Source organism: Argiope bruennichi, chromosome 3 (assembly GCF_947563725.1).
Source record: "Argiope bruennichi chromosome 3, qqArgBrue1.1, whole genome shotgun sequence".
NCBI classification, from domain to species: domain Eukaryota; kingdom Metazoa; phylum Arthropoda; class Arachnida; order Araneae; family Araneidae; genus Argiope; species Argiope bruennichi.
In genome coordinates, this window is record NC_079153.1 from 68,104,665 (window position 1) to 68,132,315 (window position 27,651).

The 27,651-nt window shown below is 27.5% G+C and overlaps 1 protein-coding gene across 1 annotated transcript in view; it reads left to right on the forward strand.

The window, feature by feature from the left end:
• The window catches only part of LOC129962867 (ankyrin repeat and fibronectin type-III domain-containing protein 1-like), a 509,915-nt gene that overhangs the window by 426,305 nt on the left and 55,959 nt on the right, over positions 1–27,651 (forward strand). The window contains exons 7-8 of the mRNA XM_056076867.1: positions 4,416–4,520; positions 7,455–7,533. Of these exons, the coding sequence (XP_055932842.1) occupies positions 4,416–4,520; positions 7,455–7,533 (184 nt within the window). The remainder of the gene's footprint in view (positions 1–4,415; positions 4,521–7,454; positions 7,534–27,651) is intronic.

A 27,651-nucleotide genomic window follows, 5' to 3' on the forward strand; every position in this document is an offset into this window, starting at 1 on the left:
GGATTTAATGCGATAACATCACGCATTTTAAAAATATAATTACTATTTTAGCATGAAATCAATATCAATTAAAATTAATTGAAGTTTGTTTCTTTATTCCATTAAAATTGCTTTAAATTTTATGATTTAACTTAAATTTTCGATTCCTTTATCGATTTGCCGAAATCAATATTTGTAAAGATAAGTTAAAGAATAATTTAAAGCCATATTAATGGAATCAAGAAATGAGCTTCAATTAATCTCGATTAATATTAAGGGCATGTCGAAATAGTAACTGTACAATGAAAATACTTGACAATGTTACATCAAATCCAATAAATTGAAACTGAATAAGTTGATTCAGTTCATTCATTGAAATGTCCTTTCTTATTTGATTTCCTGTTATGGGCAGTTTTACGTTCTAGGCTACATCAGTAATTTTTTTCGTTTGTATCTTCCAGCTGCCTTGATGCCTTTATTCCAATATTTTGATATCCTGTAGAAACTTCTTCCCTTTTCCTCATTAAAATGGTCACGATGCTTGGAAAACAAAAAGAAAGTGTAGTAAAATATCAGCCAATCAAGAACTTTAAATTGTTTACATATTTTCTTCCAAGTTCATTCAAATGAAATAATCATAACGTCTTATAATCAATAAGAATTTTTAAGTATAAAAATGTATCCATTTTTAATTTTTCAAAAAAAAATGTCAAATAGGACATATTTGTAAGAAAATTAATATTTGTAGAAGTGAAACTTTCCACTTTTTAAACATGAAAACATATTCAACTATAATGAAACATTTACTAAAAAGATTTGTGATTTTTCAACCCTGAAATTAAAATTCACATAATTTTAAATTACTTAACATCAATTTGCTTTGATAATTCTTTTATAAGTTTGATAAAGTTGTTTCTTGTTATGATAGAAGGCATTTTTGTTAGTATTCATCCGGTTTTTAAAGAAACAGAAAGGCAATAATAACTAATTTAGAAAAAAAACTGTCAATCCATATAATTTTATGCTATTATAAAATAAATATCCTCACTTATCATCCACTGCTAATCTTAAATTTATTCATAGGATAAATTTATTCATATTTATTCATTCTCTTGTTCCTGTAATTGGATCTCTATCTCTATGAGCTTTTAGTTTTTACTACACTTCTGCTTGTGTTTAAAAAAGAAATATATGCCTCTGACATCAATTACTGCAACCACAATTGAGCCTTCATGTCCAGTAAATCTCAATTAGGAGACAGACTTGCGCTTTCTCTTAATTTCCCACATAAGTTATTTTAATTGAAATTTGTTTTCTGGTTGTAAGAACATTAAAATTGACTGCGCTTTCTAAAATGTCGCCTTTCTCATTGCCATGGTGTTAAATTTATATTCATTTGGTATAACTCATATTAAATTATATATATAAATATGAGTTGCTTCTCAATTTTCTTTGCTTTCTCAAATTGCATCGATAAGTTTTCGTACATTATTAAAAATAAGCGATATGCAGATCTTCTTCAAGATATTTAAGATCAGTGAAAAATATTTTCTTTATTTCGCCATTTTGAATATATTTCGTCACTGAACATTAAGATAACATTTAAATGAATGATATTAACACGCAGGGTAATTCTGAATCAATTTTTCAAATTTTATGCGGAAGTAAGGAATTGCAAAAATAAGTATCTTACACAGAAACGTGTAATCGTAAATGTATCCATTACGTGAATTCTCATCTTTGGTCACATGCTAAGTTGTCATCTAGTCCAGAGAACTTTCATTCTTCCAGTATGAATCAATAAAGAGTCGTTTATTGTGATTTTGGTGGTATTATAACGCTTAATCCCTTCATTATTTTGCATATTTGTACCATTTATATATTTTGCTTTTCTCGTCGACAGTTTTTTTTACTCCAAATAAGTAAATATTTTAAATAAGTGATTTCAATGAAAAAATTAGCTCGAGATTTATTTTTTAGTTCCTTGTCTTGTATTTTATATTGAATTTATTAAAATTCACAAAGCTGCAGCAAAATAATAAAATAATGATTAAAATATTTTTCTTATCAATCCCAAAAAACGTTTCATGGTAAGACTGATATAAAAATAAGCAAATCGAATTCATTATAATAAGTCATATCATTTGTAATAAGTCATTTTTTAACCTGATTTTTGTTTTCAAATAAAATATATGTTTATAAAATTTGTTATAGTTTTTCGGCAAAATAATATCATGAATCAGTTTGTAGTCTCTATCTATTGAGTATATCTTAAAATGTATGTTTTTTTTAAATTACTAAATGCTTATAATTAAAAAAAAAAAAACTTCAGAAATTGGAAAATGCACCATGAAAAAATTGAAACTGCACTACTTATATTGTTTCAGTTATACAATCCTCCTGAAATGATAAAATATTGAAGCTATTAAGTATTCATTTTACTCTTACACAGTTTTTCTAAAAATGCAAATTTAATTTGTAATTAAAAAAAACCATAAAAAGTTATTTATCTACTAAATTAGTAAAATGTCTAATAAACAACATTTTTTCAGAATATTTCTTAATTAATTCATATAACTCGTTTTTTTAATCCATTTTTCCATACGAAATCATCAACTTATAAACAAAACGCATGACTATACTGATCTTTGAAATTACCGTTACTAACTTTAGATTTCTTCCTAGAAACTAATTTCGTTGATAACGTTGTATGTACTTTGTATTTGTATTTGTTCTATGTACTTTGTATTCGGTTCAGGATTGTGAACAGTTTGCTTTCTTATTAGTTCCATTGGAAAAGCTATAGATTATGTGCTTTGTATTCAATTGAGAGCTCTCTGTAGATAGTTTTCTATTACGAAATGTATTTTCATTCACCTAATACCCTTGTGTCTGCAACTAAATGTGTTCCTTTATATTTGAGAGCTGAGATTTTGGCATTTAGGTAAATAAGATGTTAATTTAACAGCTATGGTTAATTGTTTATATTTATTGATACCAATATAAGATCCTTCTAAACATCAAATTAAAACTTTTAAAAAGAAATTCCTCAAAGTGAAGTCTTGTATCTGAAAATTTAAAGCATAACTACGGTGATCAAAAGCTTTCAGTGCTTCAAAAAAGATTAAACAATAAAAACTATAACTTTTGGTCAAAAATATTTTTAATTCTTTATGAAAAGTTTGAGTAAAAATATAACTTGGATATTCTAGTATATATATCAGATAATCATGAATTAAAATTAATAGTATTTTAAAGAAAGATATTTAAAGATTTCGATTTTTCTTATCCTTGTAATGATAAGTATCAACCTTTCTATTCTCTTTCATTATCTCCTGTACTGCGCATATTTAGTGATCTATTTAAAAATTATTTATTTGAAAAATATTAAATTAATTTGGCTGAAGATTGTATTTGTCTTAACTGCAAAACTACCAATTTTCGGTGAAAAGATGTTCATTCACAATATTAAAAATGTAATATTGTGTAATATTGTAATATTACAATATGATAATAACGCCAATGTATATTATAATAGTAAGGCGAGTCAACTTTCACGAACAACATCTTATCTTAAAATAAAAAAATGCATTATTTGATATTTTACTTGAATTTACGCTTTAATTGCTGTTCATGCGAAGTCGCGAATAAAACTGGCAAATTCGGTCCAATTGATGAAACAGAATACTGCCACAATTTCATTTCATGACATCTTTTGAGAATGGAGGGTAGCCAAGAGTAAAAGACAATTTATGATGCATCTAGAAGCTAGCTTTCATGTGAAATAAAAATTGGCGAAATCAATATTTTAATTCTGGCTGAGTTCCTCTGCCAGAAGCACTGTATTGGCAAACAACTCTTGATTTGCGAAATTCGACTAGAAATTGGAAATGAGAATTGATTCTGCGGTTTTGCCAAATATTTTGAATATTCTTTTCTATTAATAGCGCAGCCATAAAATAAATAACCTTGCTATACAGTTATGGATTTCGAAATCACTACAGCAAACGATTTTTCATTAAATAATTTATAATGCAGAATTGATCTGCAATTCATTGGACAGCAGAAGAATCTGTATACGATTTTTTTTTACTGGATGCTTTGTTAAAACAACAGCATTTTAAAATGTTTATTTTGTATTTGATTCAATAGAATAAACGATTCAAATTGTAAGTGTTTTTTCTCTGAATAGTCCTTTAATTCTGTTTATTTGCTGAATTCAATAAAAAGTTTCTAAATTTGACATGAAATAAAATATTGAAGAGTTAAGAAGAAAAATGTATTATAACTCTTAATGATTTGTTTATTTAATCGCTGACGAAGTTTCCGTTATAGAAGGAAATATTTTGTTTAAAAATAATTTCAAAATATAAAGACTTTTCGTTATTTTGATTGATATTTGACCTTGCCTGATACATTTCCTTCTTTCAAAACAGGGCAATGTTTAGAAAATCCAGAAGTTTTGCTGGAAGGTTTACCTTTGAGCAAAACTGAAAGAAAACGCTTAGAAAAACTGAACAAGATTAACATAGATTTACAAGGTAAGTTATGTTACTTATTCAGTTATTTATCACCTGTTTAATTTTACTTATATAAAAACATATTTTGTTAATTGAATAACCGCTGAAGTTTTACATTTTCTATAAAATATTGGAATTTAAAAGATATTTCTTTCAGTGAATGGAGTCTATGATTTGTAAACTTGAATAAGAACATTAAAAATATCTGAAATTCTAGAACGCGATAGATTATGATTCAACAATACGAAATATTACTATGCTAAAGTACATAATTTATTATTTGAATATCTATATACTTGAGATAAGACCTTTCAAATCCTGATTCATTTTTAAGAATTAGCTAATCAAAACATTGCTCTTAAATTAATATTCTGAACTTTTTTTTCAAATGATTGCGAATGCTATACAGTTTAAAGTCGAAAATAATGTATAGTTACAAAAATACTTGATTATGATATCATAATTAATATAATTTCTAATATGAGATTATGATTAGAGTTCTTAATTTAAAATTAATTAAGGAATTCTCTGTATGTTATTATTTTTCTCTTCTGGAAAATATTCATAATGTTTAATACAAGGTCATTAAAAACTTTTTGTGACCTATCCTTAACTTATTTTGACCTATCCTTAACATTAACCGTCCCTACCTTTTTGTGACCTATCCTTAACTTAAACCATCCCTACCTTTTTGAGACATCTCCTTAACCTTAACCATAACCATAACCATCCATAACTTTTTGTGACCTATCCGAAACCTTGCGTGCTCACTTTTATTTCTGTGAGAAAAAATTTCTTAAAATTCATATTTTATTTAATTTTATGTCTGTCTTTGACATTGTGTTTCAAAAATGAATAAAAGAGGCATATTTTTAAGTCGAAAATAGTTTATGTTTGAGAAATACGTGGTTTTTAATGACGTATGAATATTACGCGATTTATTATGTGTTTTACTCTTCTATCTATGAAAAATTGCATATACTTACTAACGGAAGATCAGATCAGAAAAACCATCTAATAATAGAAATAAAATTTATTTTATTTCTATTACAAAAGTACTCTTAAAAGAAGTATTCCGTAATTTTATTCCAAAAAAATGTTGAATATTCATGATTTTAGACGCGACTTAACTGATATAACAATTTTTAGCAGGAATTGTTGCAAATCTAAATTGCTTGTGTGATTAAATAAAACAATTTTTTAAACATTATTAATTTTTTAATTAATAATAAATTTGATTTTTTAAGTCACACAAAAGCGAAGGATGAATTTTATACGACGATTTCCACCGTTATTATTTAATAAATTATATAGGAAAAAAATCAATTATGGAACAAATACACGTTAAAGTCGATATGAAAAAAATATCAGTAAAATTTATTTCATGGGGAGTTTTCCCTAGGTTCGCATCAGCAAAGAAAGAATAAATTCAAACATCATCTTTCAGATTGTTTGAAATTTTGGTTGAGGGTTATCACTTAATCAGACCTCGTAATGAGGAGACTCCACTCCAATATGTCATGCCTTTGCTTCAGATGCGAAGATAATATAGCATATTAATGAACATGAGCGATAGATTATGCAATGAATAATCTGCATTTTACAGATTTCATGTTTCCAGATGTATTGGGAACTCATTATCGTTCAACGTGAGTTGAATCAATACATAAAACGGAACAATTTTAATAATGTCAATGATAAATAGGACACGCGTTGAAAACGGTGTCTTTTAGTACCACAATAAAATAGGAAATATTGGTATAGACATTTTGATTCGCATCATTGTTAATGTCTACATACATCATTAATGATATTTCTAATCTTTAACATTTTTTATCTGTAGTGATAATGATCAATAAACGCTTACATGATAGACGATTCAATCGTCAGGCGATAATGATCAAAAATCGAAGCTATAATCAGTATCAGACGATTTTCTCCTTCTAAAATGTGTATTTGGGTATATTGTGACCATTTGTTAACAATTAACACTTTCAACGCTATCGACGAGATATCACGTCTTTCAGATACTTCCATTTACAGGTTTCTGTGGGCTAAAATGTGTCTCTTATGCTAGTTTAGATAGGTTGTACTTTCTAATATATATCTGAAGAATACCTTTACTTTTATCTAAACTGGCATAAGAGACAAATTTTAACCCACAGAAACCTGTAATGGAAGTATCTGAAAGACGAGATTTCTCGTCTTGAGCGTTGAAAGTGTTAAAATTATTTTCACAATTAATAATTATTTAATTTCAGTTTATGCATTCTTAGTGTTATTTATGCGTCTATTTTCTAACTTAATTTATTCGATTATTTATCTTAAAACCTCAAAACTTTTAAACTTTAGGTTAATTATTTTTTTTTTTTATTTTTTTTAATGGATTTTAGGTTACATTAAAAAATATAGTATGCAAATAATTATATAGACATTTTCATTTGGTCTCAGAATTATTTTCTAAAACAGTTAAATTTATATTTCTAAAATTTAATTATTTATTAATTATTAAATTTTGAATAAGGAATATTTGTTAACTTATTTATTTAATTATTTGAAACAAAGAAAAAAAGTTACATTCCTTTTTAATCAACAAAAATAGGGGAAAATTGGATTTCTCTTATTTATTATTTCCATTTATTTTTAATTTCTTCTTAAAAATGCTTTCGGAAACTAGTTATCCGAACTAAAGAGAGTGATTTTTAAATTAAAAGAATAATACAACCTCTAAATATAAATACTACTGCATTTTATCTAACTCAGGTTTAATTAACTCATGCGTTACAGGACGTGCATAATTAACTTTACTAAACAAAGACCGCAAAAAAGGAAAGTCGATCCCCTCTGAGTTATTTATTTTTCTTCCTCAACTAAAGGAAAAAGATATTGGCTACCAGTTTTTGCAATAATAAAGTGTCCTATAAAAATAATCATGTGTGAAACTTCTCTTTTCAGCACTTTTCGTTTCAGTGGAGCACGAACATTTAGAGCGAGCTCGAAGCATATTGTCGACCACAGACGTCAACGTCAACTGGTAAGACATTTTGACATTTAAATCTGGGGATAAAGGCGGAAAATCCGGAGGCCGCACTTTAGGAGAGCATTTTTGTAGGATGGGATAGAAAAGCGATTAGATTTTTTTTTCTTTTTTCTTTTGGAAAATCTTATCTTTAGAGCTTTCAGATTTACAATATTTTTTTTCTCTTTACTGAAATAAAATCTCATTATTTTTAAGGAAGTAATAAAAAGATAAGGTTAGAAAAATAAATTGCTTCAGCTTTTTGTATTAGTATTTGTCGTTTAAAAATACTTGGAACTCAATTTAAACATCAAAATATTTTTTTACACGATAATAGTGGATGGTTGACTAACTATCAGTTAACAACAGTTGAATGATTGTTTGTAAAATACAATGGCAGAACTATTTAACTTCTTTATTAGACAAATAATAAAACACTGCAACAAGAAAAAAATCTATAATGAAAGTGCTATCCTCGGGGTTTGTGTTGAATAGTCTGGGAAAAGCTTATAAAATGAAATTTTTTAAAAGTTTGAAACAGGCAAATGCGAAATCAGCAGCGTGAATCGATATTTTAAAAACTTTTTCCTCTAATTTTAATAGAATTGGGATGAAATGTTCAGGATTGCTCCGTTATTAAACAAATAAATATTATAATTTTATAATCAGTGATTTTATCATTATTTTACACGAAGCCTTTTAATTTTTAAAAATGCTTTATTTGATTCGATTTTTTAAACCTATTTCTGAGGATTCTTTTTTAATTCTAAGGAGTTCAGATTACAACTTGATTCTGAATTCAATACACAAACTTTTAGCAATTGGGGAAAACACAAAAATAGAGAGAAAAAAAAACTCCGAAAAAACTATCCAACGAGGCCCGCGATGGCCTGGTGGTAAGATCTCAGTTTCAGAACCGGAGGGTTTCCGGTTCAAGACCGAATTCCACCGAAGAACAGCCGTGTAAGCGGGTCTGGTGCACGCTAAGTTCGTCGGGGACAAACTTCATCCACTGATGTGATGTAGAGTTTTGGAGAGGGAGTACCAGCTCATGTGTCCTCCTCGTTATCTAACTGCGATTCAAAATTACGAGTTCGTCCCAAAATAGTCCTAGTGTTGCTTTAAAAAAACAAGATGTTTATATAATCAAACTAAAAAATACCAACGAGTGGGACGTTGCTCGCTAGCTCATCAGTTGGACTTTATAATAATAATAACGTTATATAAAGTCTGATTACGTTGAGAAAGTTTTGTTCTAATGTGAGAGACGGACACTTGTTACAAGATTTTTCACATATTTATACAATGCCAAGTATTTTCGAAGGGATCCGCAAATATATCACCACAACCATCAACATACATGTATCACCACAGTTGCGTAAGCATAACCGTGAATAGTAAGAGTCTTGAGCATTTTGTGGTAATCCAGATATGTGTAATGTACAGTGCAGATATAAAGAATAGCCAAATCAGCATCCATGTACCACTACAATTGTGTAAGCATAACCATGAATAGTAAGAGTCTTGAGCAGTTTGTGGTAATCCAGATATGTGTAATGTACAGTGCAGATATAAAGAATAGCCAAATCAGCATCCATGCACCACCTGAATTGTGTAAGCATAACCGTGAATAGTAAGAGTCTTGAGCAGTTTGTGGTAATCTAGATATGTGTAATGTACAGTGCAGATATAAAGAATAGCCAAATCAGCATCCATGTACCACCACAATTGTGTAAGCATAACCATGAATAGTAAGAGTCTTGAGCAGTTTGTGGTAATCCAGATATGTGTAATGCACAGTGTAGATATATAGCCAAAACAAATTTCATTATTTCTGTCATATTTACATTTTTGTATATCTTGTCTATGAGGCGTTTCCAGTCATACATTTCTATATAAGTTTAATTAGTTCTCGTACGACTTGCATATTCTCCAAATTTTTACCAGACTTTTAAAAGTAATTTTGGAAATGGACAATTCCACTTGTAGGATTATGTCATCATTAACAACAGTGATTAAGTGACCATTCAATATTGATCAAATATCAATCGTTTCTGAATTACGAGCCCGATTTGAAACCATTCCTTTCTCAGTTTCTAGAAAATCCGGCGAATTTGTAGGACATTTGTCTAACACTTTTAATATTTCTTGGGTCTGCTTTCCTCAAATATGTTTGCCAACCTTTCGGTATTGCCTGTTTTTTTTATTATTATTGTTAAGTCCTATTTTACTGTGTGAAAAGTAAGAACTGGATTCTAATGTGCAAAAATAATAAACACTCCGATAAATCACTTAGTTATTGTCATTTTTTGTCAAATGCCTTCAGAAAATTCTTTAATCAACAATAATATTTTATTTATCAATATTAAACGCTTTATTAATGTAATTTACAATGTTTTGTCTTCCAAATAAGATTGCAAGCGTTTAATACTTCTTCACGTAACTTGTATTTTCTACATTTGTTACATTTTGCGGCATCCAATAATAAGCTTCATATTGATTCAGCTTATAATAATTTTGATCTTTATTTAGAATCACATTTTTAGTTGATGTTTGAATAAGTTATTTTTTATATTTTCTAATTTTTTTCATCATATTAATGTTTCAAAAACGACAATTTTCTAATCTTTGTATTTCGATGTTGCAATCTATTTAATAAGCAGAGATTAAATAACATAGCATATTATCTTAAGTAGATTCAATTATTTCTTATTCTAATGAATATATTTAGAATATATCCAATATTTAATGCTTAAAAAATAGAGAGATTTATTTGTGGAAGAGTACATTTGTAATGTATCCTTTTTCGAAGTATTTTTATTCCATTCCTTTAATCACAGGAACACTCATTCTCCAAACGGGAAACTACATCCTTACGGCTTAATTTGCATGGTTCCTGTTTCATAACTGTTGCCTAAGATTTATAACGAACGATGAATCATCCCAGCAGCAGAATCCCCGCATTCCATGATAAAACATGAAACGAATTCATTTAGTATTGTTAAGTATCTTTGTTTTTACAAAAAAAGTATATCCCACTTAACCTTATTGCCCTCAAGAAAAGCGTAAAGCCTTTTATATAGGAAATATGTTTTTAAGTGTTTTATATGTATCTCTGTCACATTTAATACTTATTGCCATTGCAATAAACTGAAAGATTTTAATAATGGAAATTTGCTTTTATATTTCCATTATTACTCGGTCAACATTTTAGGCTTTACATTCACTAGCATAAAACACAGCTGGATTTTTTATCTTTATTTTTGAAGCCTATTTTTATGTCTTTGATATTCTTCGAAAATTCTTTAAAAGCTATATATATATATAAAAATTAGATTGGCCTATTGAGTTAAGAAATATCAAGGTTAAAGAACCTGAATAGAAAAAAAAGATATCATTTTTATCCCCTAGTAGAGCTTTTAATCAGTATGATTAAAACCTAGTAAACTACTGCATGCTTCAACAACGGATTGCTAATAGATGGGCCAGCAGCTGGAGATTTTCCTAAATTTTCTCTAAGTGAAGCATTGATGTGGGCTAGTTTTTCCTAGAAGTCCACCAAAAGGAAATCCATAGTTATAAACAACAGATAATGCATAAAATTATGATCTCCTAGACATAACTTCATACATTCGATGAAACTAAATGACTACGTCATCACCAAGAGTGATGCGTGTACTGTGGTGTGTTGCAAAATAACCATCATCGTTTCATGCACAAATCCTGTCCCAAGGAGATATCTCCCGCCGTTATCGTTGGACTCGCCACCATTACTTATCACAGGGGAAGAACGTATCACAATAATGAATCGGGACATATCTCAACAGAATATTCCCGATTCTCCTTCAACTTATTCAAAATTCCTTCATCAACAATGGAAGCAAAAACCATTTGAAACATTTTTAGAAAATAATGGAAAAAATTTGAATTTCTTTTCACTATTGAAATATATTTTCGTAAAGAAAGCTTAAAATTTGTTTAAAAATAAATTTCAAATACATAAAAGAAGCTACATACGGATTAATGTATGTCATTGAAAAAATAATTGCTTGAACTTTGAGAAGTTGCAAAACTTATTTACTCATTTCTGAGATGCCATATTTTCGGAAGTTATAGCGAAAAAAACGCTGAAATTTCGCTTAATTTAATAAAACTCAATTTAAAAAAATGTCTTCTAAGCAAAATGTCCCACTTGACAAAATATATAAATATATATATGCCCAGTTTGGTAGCTACAGCTTTAGCTGTTCATCGTGTGAAGCTCCAACACACATACCTTTATATTCATTCATCTTATTATTTATATATAGAGAGAGAGAGATATTGACGATACATTTGCAATTAAGCAAAAAATTCGTGTTAATTTAACAAATGGCATCATGGAAATAGATATCGCATATTTCTTCGTAATAATTGCGATGTAATATCACCATCTTTAATTTTCCTCCGTAATAAATTTGCCATATTTATCTTTTACAGTAGCATTAGGTTAGGTGAGTCGATAGGTTTAGTAACAAACATTTGTTTTACTGTCTTCATTAGTGAATACTTTTTGTTAATCATTTGACCATCCAGGAAACATTTGAAATTCTTAATAAGACCTATATATATATATATATATATATATATATATATATATATATATATATATATATATATATATATATATATATATGAAAGTATTAGAATCAAGTTAATAGGAAAAACAAAAAAAATTAAACCAAAAAAATTATAAAAATTATAAAAAATATAAAAAAATATAAAAAAAGAATCCGGCCTGAAGACTTTTTCAAGGGTCACCCTCAGGCAGGGATTCAAAGAAAGGGATTTTTTCTGTGAGGAAAAACAAACATTGTCTAAAAATGATTCCTCGTGACCCGAAAATCCCTTGAAATTATGCTCAAGAGATATACCATTTTAACAGAAAGGAAAAATAAAACAACAAATAAGAAGAAATTAACCACAACAAAGTAAAAATACAATAACAAAAATAACAATAAAAACAAACAACAGCACTAAAATTAAAAATTAAAAACGAAAAGGCCAGTACATACCATTAACAGTCAAGAAAATTTTAAACTATTGATTGTGATTCCCTGTTTTTAAAAACCAGCGGTAAATTATGTAAACAGATGTAGGCTCCCAGCGCCATCTATTGAGTAACCCAATATGCAAGGAAAGTTCTATTTTTATTTAAGCCAAAGGATTAATCCCAAACCATACCTTGTTTAATTAAAAAATTGACATTACAGTAATTTCTAGGAAATTCATTTTTAATTAAATTTTTAAGGAGGTTGTTTGATGCTTCAATATAAGAATTTTTATTATTGCAAACCCTTTTGATCCTGTTAACTTGTGAGAAAATTAGATTTTTGAAAATTTTAGAGTTTAGATTGGAATGGTAGTTACATAGTTGTGTTATTTTAAAGTTGAAATCATCCCTTTTATCGTATATACCAACTGTTGTTTTATCATTAGCAATTTCGATTTTTAAATCCAGAAAAGTAGCCTCAAGTTGATTTTTATTTGTATCTTTTAGAATTAAATCTTTTGGATAGCAATTAGTAATAATATTAGTATTGTCGAAGTTAATCAAAAGTAGGTCATCAATATATCTCCACCCGTTTATTAAATTATATTTAATTATTTTTTTCTCATAGTAATGCAGGAAAATATTAGCTAAAGCACTTGAGAAAGCTGTTCCCATTGGCCCTTGACTTGTTTATAAAAATTAATACCATTAAACACGTAATTTTCAGTAATATTAAAATTACATAACTGAAGCCAGTTATTTTTAGGAATGACATTTTCATTTAAATATTCGTCATATATAAAAGTGCAGACCTTTATTAATTTTTCATGAGGTAGATTAGTGTATAAATTTTCGAAATCAAAAGTATTAAGTTTATTAATGTTGTTATCTTTAAGAAAATCCAATACTTCTTTGTTACTAGAAATGATGTCTTCATTTTTTATTTTGTCCAGGATAATTTTTAAGTATTTAAAGAAATGTTTACCCGTATAGTAATTATAACTGCCAGTGCTACAGGTTACGAATCTGAATTTTAATGGATTTTTATGAAATTTAACTGTTGGGAATAAATAAGGATAGTTAAGAGAGCAAGTCTTAGTTTTGGTTTTTTTTGCGAAAGCTAGCATTCTTTTATCTAATTCCTTTTTCCCGGTGTTCTTTAACATATAAGTTGCATTAGAGTTATATTCATTAATTAAAAGTTCTTTATAATAATATTTTCAAATTAAACAGAAATTATTTGCTTATTTATCTATTACTGTAATAACAAATTTTTCTTTTAAATTTTTTATTTCGTTTTTTAATGTTTTACTAAAATAAATCCCACGTTCTTTAGATCTGTCAAAATCAGTATTCATTTTTAGTTTAATTTCCTTTAAAATTCTCACTTTCCATTCCCCGAAACCTTCCGCAGGCCAATGGTATTTTTTAGATAATTTGGCAATAAAAACATCCAAATCATTACCAATAGAAATCAAAATTTTGTTATGTTTTATTTTTTCTCTTAATCTAAATTTTGTGAAACAAACAAATTCCAATCTAAACTCTAAAATTTTCAAAAATCTAATTTTCTCACAAGTTAACAGGATCAAAAGGGTTTGCAATAATAAAAATTCTTATATTGAAGCATCAAACAACCTCCTTAAAAATTTCATTAAAAATGAATTTCCTAGAAATTACTGTAATGTCAATTTTTTAATTAAACAAGGTATGGTTTGGGATTAATCCTTTGGCTTAAATAAAAATAGAACTTTCCTTGCATATTGGATTACTCAATAGATGGCGCTGGGAGCATACATCTGATTACATAATTTACAGCTGGTTTTTAAAAACAGGGAATCACAATCAATAGTTTAAAATTTTCTTGACTGTTAATGGTATGTACTGGCCTTTTCGTTTTTAATTTTTAATTTTAGTGCTATTGTTTGTTTTTATTGTTATTTTTGTTATTGTATTTTTACTTTGTTGTGGTTAATTTCTTCTTATTTGTTGTTTTATTTTTCCTTTCTGTTAAAATGGTATATCTCTTGAGCATAATTTCAGGGGATTTTCGGGTCACGAGGAATCATTTTTAGACAATGTCTGTTTTTCCTCACAGAAAAAATCCCTTTCTTTGAATCCCTGCCTGAGGGTGACCCTTGAAAAAGTCTTCAGGCCGGATTCTTTTTTTATATTTTTTATAATTTTTTTGGTTTAATTTTTTTTGTTTTTTGTTTTTCCTATTAACTTGATTCTAATACTTTTGTATCAATTCATCTGTGTTTTAGAAGTAGTTGCAATTGCGCTCTCTAAATACTATGAAGTTCTTTTTTTGGTTTTAGTTTAAATAGGTTATAAATTTTAGTTGCGATTTCGAAACTGTTTTTGTTTCGTTTTCATTTTAGTTTCATTTTCAAACTTTTTCTTACTTAAGATTGGTTACTATATATATATATATATATATATATATATATATATATATAATGCATTTTGAATCCTGTCGACTAAATAATGTAACATATTTTTGGTTGAAGCAGAGTGCAGCTTGAAGACATAGACGGGATGTTGTATTTTTAATTCCGTTTTATTCTCTCTCGGGAGGCAAACATGATTATTTACAAGGCGCAGCGCGGCACATAAACAGAAGGCAAAAAGGGACGAACAAATGATCACTAGTATTATATAACATATGATTTCTGGCCAGACTCCAATTCAATACACGTGGTGACCTTTGATACCTTTTCAAGGGAAACCGAAGATATCACTTTCTCTTGATACGTAGCATTACATGGTATACTTAGCATGGTGCATTATTTTTACAGAGGAATTAATTAAACCGAAAGTGGAATTGGATCACGAAATAAAAGAATATTTTAGAATGAAGTTACAATGAGCTAAATTAAGATCAAATCTTAGAAGTTAATTTGGATTAAATTAAGAGTTATATATATATATATATACCGGACATTTATTATGCGCTTATACCTATAACATTTTAAAAGTCCTTTTCGAAAAAGTTAAGGAAAGAAACAGCAATTCAATACAATACTAAATCCAAACTGCTTCGTTTGTTTCAAAACGCCATGGGCAATAACATGAAGAATAACAAAAACAGCAAGAAGCAGAAGTAAAAAGCAAATGTTTATCATCATTTGTATTAATTTAGAAATACTGCCAGAGAGTTTATTTCTAAGCAGAAAAAAAGTCAGCTCTATTGATTCAGTAAATACTCATTATTTATGTCTACTAGAGGAAATGTTACATAAATAGAAATGAATTATTTGCAGTTTACAATGCATGTTTATTTCAGTGGTCTTTATGGTTGGTTTACAGTAAAAGATGAATTGTTCAAATAATTTTTATTTTAGTGTTCGGCTAAATTATCTATTTTTTATTTATTTGTTGTTTGTATTGCTTATAAGAAAACGGCCCTTTTATTATAATAAATACAGTCTATAAGATACCCGTCTAGACTAATTGTTATTTTGCTAATAATATACGGAATCAGATAAACACAAATAAGCTAATGAAAGTTATAATTATTGCAAATACATCGGCATCATCTTTAAGAAATAAAACAAAATTTATAATTCTTAGCTCACTTTCGAAGTAAATATATTCTACCACTAAAAGTAAACAATAAAGGGCCGAAATTCTGTGAACTAAAAAACTTCATTTATATTCTAATCAAAACTAACAAATTGTAATAGCTAGTGTTCTACTAACAGAAAAAAAAAACGAATTTCCAAACCTAAAATTAAAAAACAAAATGCTGAAAGAAAGTGATAAAAATAATTTTAACTATCCATGTTGTCAGAATACAATGAATCAGTTGAAAATGTCAGGCCTCAGCTCATTGGTACTTGATTCACTATAACATATAAAAGAATGTAAATAAAATGCGAAATTTACGATTCCATAATTAATCTTCATTCATACTTAGCTTTATTATCGCTCATAAAAAATTAGTTTTTAGATACAAAATAATAGTTGGAATTTCGCATTGGTGGGGTTAATTATATATACTGATAACTAGCCGCCCCTGGCTATCGTTATTTCGTCATAAATATTAATTGTGCTTCGTTTCATTTAATTCTCATACGTACCTTCAGGCAGTTAGCTTTTTCAAAAAAAAAGCATATATTTAAATTTCAAATTGAGTTAATTTAAAATTAAGAAATGTTTATAGTATTAACCCTTTACACTCGAATGGTGCATCTCCCTCACCATTCAAGACGGCGCATCATTTTGACGTTTTATCTATTTTTTTTTTCAATTTTGATTGTTAAAAACGCCTACAGAATGGTAAAAAGATCTAGATTAATTTTTCAAAGAAATTCGATTTAAATAAATTATATATATTTATTTTTCAGAGCAATAAACAAATCTTTGTATTAGGTGAATAATTATGCATTGAATTACTTTTCCGTGTACAGAGGGTTAATTTAGTAGTCTTAAACATATTCTGATTTTATGTTCTTGGCCCTCATAATCTCTCTTAACCTCATAATCCTCTTCAAGTCTCACGTCGAAACCTCATAAAAACTAAAACCACCCGCATTTCTAACATCTAGTTGCACATTTCCCAATGCAATTATTGCAATTTCATTTGTTTATTCCTCACTCAATTGGTGCGGAATATTTGTCTTGCATTATACAGAGCCGATTTTAAGCGTTGTGGTTTCAAGTGTATGCATTATAAGAACCTCACTCTAAATAACTGGTCAATTCTATTTTATCTGTTATTGTGGTTTTAAATTAATAAACAAATGAATGACTTGTTTTAGTATAATTTTTCTAAAATTTATTAATCAATTTTTATCTTATGGAAATAAAAGACTAAAGAAATAAAAATCTTGAAAGATGAACCAGAATTGTTATAGTAATTATCAATTTTATTATTTACAAATAAAAGAATTTATATTTACTACAAATCATAAGTAAAAAATAAATTTGAAATAATTATAACATTAAATATTTTATTTTACTTGATCTGTCAAGTGGGATCTGTCATAATCAGTCAAATGAAAATAGACTATTCAAATATGTTAGGATAAATTAGTTAATTAGATATTCATTTACGTATCAATAATTTCAATTATTTAAATAGAACACATTAAACTTCCGTAATATTTTATAATTAATTGAATCCATTTTTTACAATTTTTTTTAAATGACTACTACTCTAAAATATTTTTAAATATCCTCTGCCTGGGGCCCTAGGAAGCTTTCTAATCAGTTTAGTCAGAATTAATGAATAAAAATTGTAATAAAAAATTTTAAAACATAGCTATTAGATACACATTTACCTTATAAGTAATGTTTGTGTCCAGTTTCATAGCATGATGCCGATGCTCTGTAGAGTGCCAACAATCGCATATGGGAAAACCCGAATCCTCTTTATTGAAAAAAAACATAGATTGTTAAATAATTATTTAAACTTCTTCTCTGACAAAGCAGAATTATTGCATATAATTTTGTTATTAATTATTGCATATAATCTGTAAACATTTTTCTATGTCTTTTCAATGAATTAGTATATACAACTATTGGAACCAAAATATGATACGAATGGGGTGTTTATTTTTATTCTAAAGATAAAAGATGAGCATTTTCTTTTTTACCGAATGAGTTAAAAATTAGACACGCATCTATAACCCTGCTGTCAAAGCAATGTACAAAATTTCATTTATCTAGTTTAATGCATTTTTGTGTTAAGGTTTTGATATACGCACGAATAAAGAAAGGTCAATCTTGGGCTGTTATGACATACATTTATATTTATGGTGTTCAGCCATGCGCCAGATTTATTCTTGCGCATGTATCTTTGCACATTCAATACAATGCGAATTCACATACACAAGGATCTGACAAGTTTAGTCTAAAATCTGCTATAAATAGATCACTTTAATGTAAAAAAAGATCATATGCCAAACGGTTTTGCTCTAAATCGCACCACTTTAAATTATCGTTTGCACAAATAAACAATATAATTTCGAATTTTATTTTCCGAGTACAAATAAATCAAAATTGTGGAGATTCTACAAAGTTTTGAGATAAACAAATGAGCTAAAAATATACGAGAAGATTTCTATATATAAATATGTGAAAAAGTAAAAAAAATATGACTAAGATTTTAAAATTAATTATAATGTATGACAGTGAACTGAAATAATTAATAAAAATTTAAATATCAACAACCACACTCTACATTACAACAGTCTATAAATAATATTTATAAATAATAATTCATGGACAGTATCTTTACATATTTTCATAACAATTAAAATACATTCACTTGTTTTATTAATAGTATTAATACATTTCTCTTTTTATTAACAGTAAACACTGTATTTATATTTTTAGCAACTTACTCTGTTTAAAAATAGGATATGGATTACTCCGAGAACATTAATATTTAAATGTTATGCATTCGTTTTCAAGTCAATTTCAGCTTATTCATTTAAGTAACTAATGTATTTAATCTCCAGGGAAATAAATGCAGTGTTTTAAACAAAATAGGAATTTAAACATTGCATTCTAAAATTCAGAACTAAGTTTCTCCAAATTTCTCCATCCTTTAGTTAATCCTCTTAGATAATATTTTAAAGTCGCTCAGTGGATGTGGGAATAAAGACTTCGAATTTGCAGGGTTATTGGCAAGCCAAATAAAGGGAATTATTTGTAGTATTTGTTAACTATTCAACTATTAAAATTTTGTTCACAATATAGTCCGTGTGGCTTAAAAAAAGTTTTTTCTTCTTCATATAAACATTAAAGAAGTTGTTTTAATAGGCAAACAAATCGATAATAATCTACATATAAACTATAGGATAAAGAAACATTATACTTTTGTTACTCCAAATTGAAATTGACTAGGATCAAAACCATCGCAATTTCAGCCATTATAACTTTTTAGAAGCTGATGTTTATAAAGGACTATAAAGGTACAATGGCAAAGTCTCAATTCGATATCAGAGTTACGCTTATTAGAAACGTAACTATACAAATTTTGCAATATTCTCAATAGCCCTTTTATACTTTTCAACTTTTCTCTAATTCGCAGAAATAATTTCGAAATCGGAAAGGAACATGAATAACGTGAAAAAACTTATATTGATAACAATTTAAACTTCAAAAAAACTTATATTGATAATCATTTAAACTTATATTGATTATCATGTAAACTTATATTGATTATCATGTAAACTTCAGAAAAATATTGATAATCATGTAAACTTCAGAAAAACTTATATTAATAACCATTTAAACTTCAAAAAAACCTTTTATTGATAATCATTTAAACTTCAGAATAATTTATATTCGTAATCATTTAAACTTCAGAAAAACTTATATTGATAACCATTTAAACTTCAGAAAAACTTATATTGATAATCATTAAAAAATATATCATAGGATGGGAGCATAAGCGGACAGTACTATATTTCAGGTTCATAAATGTTTTATTTTCTCCCCGCATTTTCAGAATTGACTGAATCCAAAGAAGACATTTTTGGAATTATGTATGTTTGTCTGAGTATACAATGCCTTAAAAACCTTTGATCTAGACGGATGTAACTGGTGTAGAGACTTCACACCACTTTGCAGATTTTTTTAAATCAAATTTTGTGAGAAATCCATTCTTTTAAAATTCTATCTATTCTGCTATCAGAATACATTTTTAATTCTTCCATGCCAAAATATTTCACTCCTCAAGAGATTGCAGGACACTGAAGCTATATTAATTTCTTAATTAATCATTATTAAGGAACTTTCGTATAAACAATTTTGAAAAAAAAAAAATAAACTGTGCAGAAACAACACTGAAGGGATAATAAGTTAGTGTGCGGAAACGTAAAATTCTTTAAATCTATTTTTTACCCATTTTAGTGGAATCTGAAAACTTTTTAACTGTGTGTATATGTGTGTGTAAACACTGTTTTTAATAATTTTTAAAGCATTTCAATGATCGATCTTCTAATGAATGTTCAACAACTCCTCTTCCTCTACAACAATGCATTTATTGGTCCATATAACATAAAAATAATTATTTATGTCATTAGAAGCATTTTAGCAAATAAAAGTATAAGTTAAGCAGTAACGATTTAGAATTAACTACTGGGCCACGATAAAGGGGGACATCCTGTATATAGACACGCCCTCATGTGATAAGAAGCAACTTTTCGTAATCAACCTAATATTTCATATTCGTCGAAAGAGAAAAGAACAATTTTCAAATCATTAAGATAAGACCATCAACACATTTTTGAAAGAGTGCGTTGAACTTTTTTTCTTTGATGGTGCTTATAAGAAAACATCAATGTGTTTATTTTGTCTTTAGTTAGTTAAGTCAGCTGCAAAAACGATCCCATTACACTGATTAAAAATCTTTTATCGTCCTAATCAAATCCTTCTTTAGCACTTAGTCCGACAAAGAATCCTTTTATTTAAAATGAAACTCCTGGGAGACACATTAAAATCCTGATTGCGTCACAACTAAAGAAAAAGGAATGGAGACTGGGTTTTACTGAATTCCTATTTTCTTCGAGAGCTAATTCCAACTAATGGATAGTTTATTTTAAATTAACATTTTGATTTTTTCGTCTCAATTAATGTTAATGAGCAAGTCGTTTTTATATGCCGTTTTCGTTTATTTTCCGGATGCTAATTAATACATAAATCAAAAGAAAATAGAGTAAATGATAGTTTTAAACTATCAAATCATTTTTTCTAATATCTGGATGCTCTCTCGGGCGGTAATTATTTTTAAAGAGAATTAAAAGGTATCAGATTTTTCAATTTAGCCATACTTCTTGTTTTCTTTCTTTCTTTTTTGCCAATAGAAAATAATGAAATTTAATGATATCTATATAAATTATGAATTATTCTTTTATATAATCTAAAATAATTTTTTGCTGCAATAATGCCCCGAAGTTAAATTTTAGGAGATTCGTAGAGTTGATTGAATAGTAAAAAGGTAAATCAAAATTTGTAATAGGATCATTAATTCTAACCAAAAAAGTTAGGTGAAGATGAAATAATAGTAATAATTAATTGCAGTTGTCTATTTTAAGAATAAATGCTAAATAATTATAATAAGGCGTCATCTCAATTTAATTATTAATAAGTTAATTAATGTTACTGCTAATCATTATTGAATTCGAACGTTGTTTCTCGAAATTTAAATTTTTTTTTAAAAATTGGCATTTTAGCAAAATCCATTCTAACTAGTAAAACTCTGGCAATTCATTTTAAATCTGTTTAAAGACTTTCGATTTTTTTTATCTCGCTTATTTACTTTCTCACGTTGAAAACACACTGATATAAATAGTGAAAAATAAATGGATTAGATTAAAATAATAAAATGGAAGAGAAATTAATGGAATGAAGAAAAAAAAATGAGGAAAATGAATGAGATGAAAAGAAAACGAGGAAAGAATTCCCACCAAGCAAGCCATTTCACACCCAATAGACTAGATCACAATAAAATATAATAATAAGTGATACATCGGAAGGCGAAAATGACAATTATTCTCTTGAATTTAGTTGCAATTGAGCTGGAATTTTTGCAGCTCTGGCTTGGTATTCCGCGAATTCATTTTTTTTTCTTCCTCCCTTCAATGATTAATGACTGATTAACAATGATTTTTCTTCATTTTTCTTTCTTTTATTTGATATGTTTGAGTTTAGGTGTTCTCACACTGCTCCAACTAAAAAACATCTAGTTAAAACATGTATTAATTTCCTTTCATTAGAAACAGCACAACGTTGAGAAAATGTGTCGATAATTTTCTAATATGTAATCAGATGATAACAGTTAAAAAGTGTGGGTCACTTAAAATAATTTAACACTATTTACAGTTACTTAAAAAAATAATTTTAGTTACATTCATTTTAAACATAATTTTTGTAAAACTGCTAATCTGTGAACGGGCAAACAAACTACTTTATAACCTAATGACTCATTCTTTGCAAGAATATTTTCTATGAAAATATTCTTGCAAAGACTGAAATTAAAGCGAAATAATCGATAAATTTGTCAAATTTAAAATAAGGAAAATATAATTCATTTTATATTTGATTCTCTTTTGTATAATATTAATGTGTCATTCATTATTTATTTTGATAAGATTAAATGCTATCTATTTTTCTTTTCTTGTGCCCATTTTTTAAAATATTTTCTCTACTGCATTAAGGAATGAGGGACATTTTATATTTGTTTAGGCATCAAAATCTAAAAAGCAATAATATTCATTTACCCATTTCATTAAATCACAGATGCACCAAGATTAAAATACCTCGAGTCTATTATGTAACATTGTACATTTATGAAAAATTACAAATTTTCCAAGAAATTGACCAAACATTTAATATCACATCTAAATATGATATGGATTTTTAATCATCGGTAAAAGATCACACACAGACTCTTTTATATTTAGTCATCTTTCTAACCATGACCTTGAAAATGAAACTTCAACAGATGCCACGCTCTTTGTTTTTTTTACTTATGACATAACAATGCAAAGAAAAAAAAAAAGACTGGACATGTGGCTTTGGTTTAGAATTTCAGTCTTCTCTCCGATTAAACCGCAATTATATTTTACAAGAATGAGTCACAAAGTAAACAAGTCCTTATTTACATTCAACATCCTTTTGACCTACGGTTTCTGCAAACGGTCAATGTTCGTTCTTATTTCCGTACTAGATTCGAAGTAAGTTTCTAAAACAAGCAGTTGCCGCGATAACGTATCGAATTCCTTGTTTCTGGCAGGACCAGCGCACTTGACGCAGCATTGGCCACGTCCTGTCTTTAATTTCGCGCGTTTCTTTTTTTTTATTCTTTAATTCGTTAATTCCTCTTTTTTTTTCCTTTGAACTTCCTATCACTTACTTCCATGTTTTCAGTCCGCATCCGGCGTTCCTCGGAATTGAAGCTTAGTTTCTGTAGACTGCGCGACGATTCTGCAAAGCTTCAGTCGATCGAACACGTTTGATGGTGTTGACGTTAGGTTGATTGATGCTATTGCTTCATGGATATTTTTTATCAACAAATGCTACTATCTTAATTTGATAATTGGATTTCTTTTATTCTCTGAAGATTATAATTTCTCTTTGAAGAATATATATCTTTGACGATAATAGGTAATTGTTATTTTTATTGATCTTTCAATTGCTGGTGTCTGTAGTAGCAGACCAGATTTTTTATTAGTTGTTTTGAATTTAATATATTCTTTTCTGTAGGTGACTATAGTGAAAATTCTATTTTTAGCGTGAATGCTGAATACATAATTTGCGCTACATAATTTTTTAAAAACCGTTTTATAGAAAACTACTTTGAATTTGGTTTCTGCATTCATTCTTTCGGAAGCTGAATTCTTTTTCATATTTGCATTATTTGGGTTTTAATGCTATTTAACATATTTAAATACTTCTTACTCAAATTATAAATTTTGTTAAAAACTTCCTACGGAAAAAAAAAAAACCTTTTTAACTAAAATCTAATTCAAGAAACATTTCTCAATATATTCTGCAGTTCCTGAACAACAAAATAAGAGATATGTTCATTAAAATAAATTAAGTTGTTTTAAAACTTTAATGAAGTAAAAAAACATTGAAATTTCATATTATTTATTAGTCAAAACCCAATATTTAAAAACTTAATAGAAATGAATTCCATTTTTTATTTCAAAAACTATTACATTTATTTTATTAGAGAATATATTTCCGAAATTATCTCCAAAATTTTGTACAAATTATTTGATGAACTCTTAAACAATAAAGTTTTTGTTTTATATGCTATACCATTGTTTAACCATATATACGTAGAAATGTATATTCTAATTTTTAAAACATTTTTGAGGAAATAGCAAGTTGGCTGGAATTTTTTATGGAATTAAAAAAAAAGTGGTTTTTCAATTTTAATATTTTAATAGTGTCAGTAGGCTGAAATTAAAAAATAAAATTAGCGAATTTCGAACTAAGAATTTAGCCTTAAATTTAGCTGCCAAGAGCCTCTAGGCAATGAAGGATTGCAAGCTGGTCGATCAGAAATTATTCTCCTAGCTAATAAAAAAAATTATAAAAAAATACAAAATCTATGAATGATAAAATATCAGTTTGATTAAATACTACTATTTTAGCATAATTGGTTATGACCGTATACAGTATTTATATATCGATTTGCTTCAATAATATTGAATACAAACACAGTAATCGGACAGTTTAGACTCATAATAGATAAATAAAAACAAATATATAGCCACGAAGCTAATAAAAATATTAACATAAAATAAATCACTAACATATTAAAAATGTATCTATATGTTAAACTAAACTAAGCATCTTATTAAAGGAAGAACTTCATTAAGTTATTGCCTAGGGCAAAAAATATCAAGATCCATCCACCCCTGAATGAGATATAAAATTCTGTTTTACCTACGATAATTTGGCACGCATTATTTTATTTTGACGACCTAACTCATTTTTTTTTATTTTTTAGTTTTAAATTCACGTTTATAAAAGTAGAATTGCTAAACTTTCAAATTAATAGTTTGCGTGTTAATTTTTTTCGTTTATTTATTTATTTGTTGGAAAAAAAGAGAAATAACAACAAAATTATCTACGAATAAAAAAATGTCAGGATATATTTGCTTGATATTAATGTAGTAAAAAATTAAATAATTTTATACATTTATGTCTATACAATAACCACCAAGTTTATGGAATTGCTTCAATTTTGATATTGTATTAATATTAAAATATAAATAAGTTTTATACCTAAAATAATTTCATTTCTTTTAATTAATAGTTTTCCGTTTGTTTTCTAATCAATGACTCATTTCTTTTGTTAAAGTGTAATGAATCTGCATTATTAAATAAATGAATCTGTGAAACATTTTTTAAAAAAATTTTGCAATTTCTAAAATGAAATTCATGAATTTTTATCTCTTTCTCTAAATATCAGATTGCATTTCAATTTTAACATTTCTCAATTTAAATTTAATAAAACCAACGGAAATAGATATATAAAAAATGTTAATATTTAATAAATTTCTGAGAGATATAATTTTACTATATTACATTCCTAAATTTTAAGAAAAAATTGTAACATTATTTAAGTATGTTAAAAAAATTTAATAATATCCATATATTGTGATTATCTTAAATCTGTATCTGTAAAATAATCTAAAATATCTTATGTGTAAGGAATCAAATAATTTCATAAGGAATTCATAATTTCTTAATTGTTTCATTAGAATTATCGTTATTTTCCCATTACGATTTAAAATTCATTCAAAATGTGAAATTCTGTGATACACATTTGAGATTATCATTTAATTAACCCAGAAACAAGAAAAGACTGGCTTAATGTTGATCTGCTTTCGTGTTATGAAACACAACTTAATTAAATATCATCATAAAGTAACAAACTTGTAATTTGAAGAGCTCAAATAAAGACATAATGGCTGTGATTAAGATTACACAAAATCGAGTTTAGGTAATACAGTGTTGTGATAAAAATCTTTTTGGAATATTACCTGAAACATACTGAATAGAATAACTATTTTATTGAGGGCTATCAAGTTATAAAAATTGGTGGCCGAGTCGATATTCCTCCCGGTGGTAATTTTATTCGCCAAAGCAGTGCTTGGATGATCGTTTAGTCTTTAGAACGAGCCTTCTCTATGCAATGTAGCCATTTTGCACATCCATTGCGGCTTTTGTGCTCCATAACCAGCTTTTGTGTTGATTGCAGAAATTTTTAAAAGCCCCAGTTCAATTTCTAAATAAAATATAAATATTATATGGAAAAAAAAATTAGTAATATTGAAAGGATAAATTTTTGAATTTTGTAGGATGTAACATTCATTTTTTCCGCTGTAATATTTTCAAAAGTTATAAAGAAAACACATTTTCCGTACTTTTTATTAAAATTTCAAAAAAATCACTTCTAGGTGCGCATTCCTACTTTTCAAGTTATATATATTTCAAGTTTGGTTTTGGTAACACACACACACACACACACACACACACACACACACACACACACACACACACACACACACACACACACACACACACACACACACACCATCTTTATTCTTCGAGATGAAGAAATTTTGGAATTTACTTTCTTTTGTAATACTTAAGTAGATACCTTATTCTTTCAAATTGTTGTCTACATATTCATTCAAAAATCGAATTTTATATTAGAAAGGCTATACTTAAAAGACAAAAAACATTTATTTGCTACACTAAAAATTATAAGAGGCCTTGAATGAGTATGGCGGAAAAGAATTCTTAACCTTTGACTCTTAATTCCCTTTTAGAACACTTTATCAAGTCCATTTTATTAGAATTGGGTGAAGGTTGCACCAGAGTTCAATGACAGATTGCTCGCTAAAATATCATTCTGAAAGAATGGATTGAGAACAATTCAAGAACTTTTTTCAAGCCTAATCTGTAAAGGGTTTTGTTTCTGCTTTCTCTAAAGGACAAAACGTTTTCGAGTCTGTGTTACGAGATAACGCTCTGTTTTAGAAATTCGGATATGAATAAAAATAGTTCGACATTGAATTCAAAAGAATTTTCTTAATGCATTTTGTTTCATGTTTTTAACTCAAATCATAATTGTTTCGAATTAAAAATACATATTGCGATGCTGTAATATAAAATTATTCATAGCTGTTGAGTCCTTTTAAAAAGTTTCACTGTAATCTTTAGTAATCGAGATAAAAGTGACATTTAAACTCAAATCATAATTCATTTCTATGATATATACTGATTTCTATGCTGTATTCTTGTGTTATTCAAAGTCGTTTGCTACTTTTGACAAATAATATCAGAATCTTTTAAAATTTTTCATTTAGACTCGGATAGAGATGATGCTTAATCTCAAAATATAATTTGTTTTCCATTAAAATAGCACATTACAATTCGATAATCTAGCGTTATTTATAGCTTTTTAATCCTTTTGAAAAATATTGCCATAATCTTTGGAAATTCCTGATTTAGAGTGAGGCATAAGTGTTATTCAAACTCAAATCTCAATTTATATGGCGATAAAAATACAGATTGCAGTGCTACAATCTAGGTTTATTTTGAGTTGTTCTGTCCTT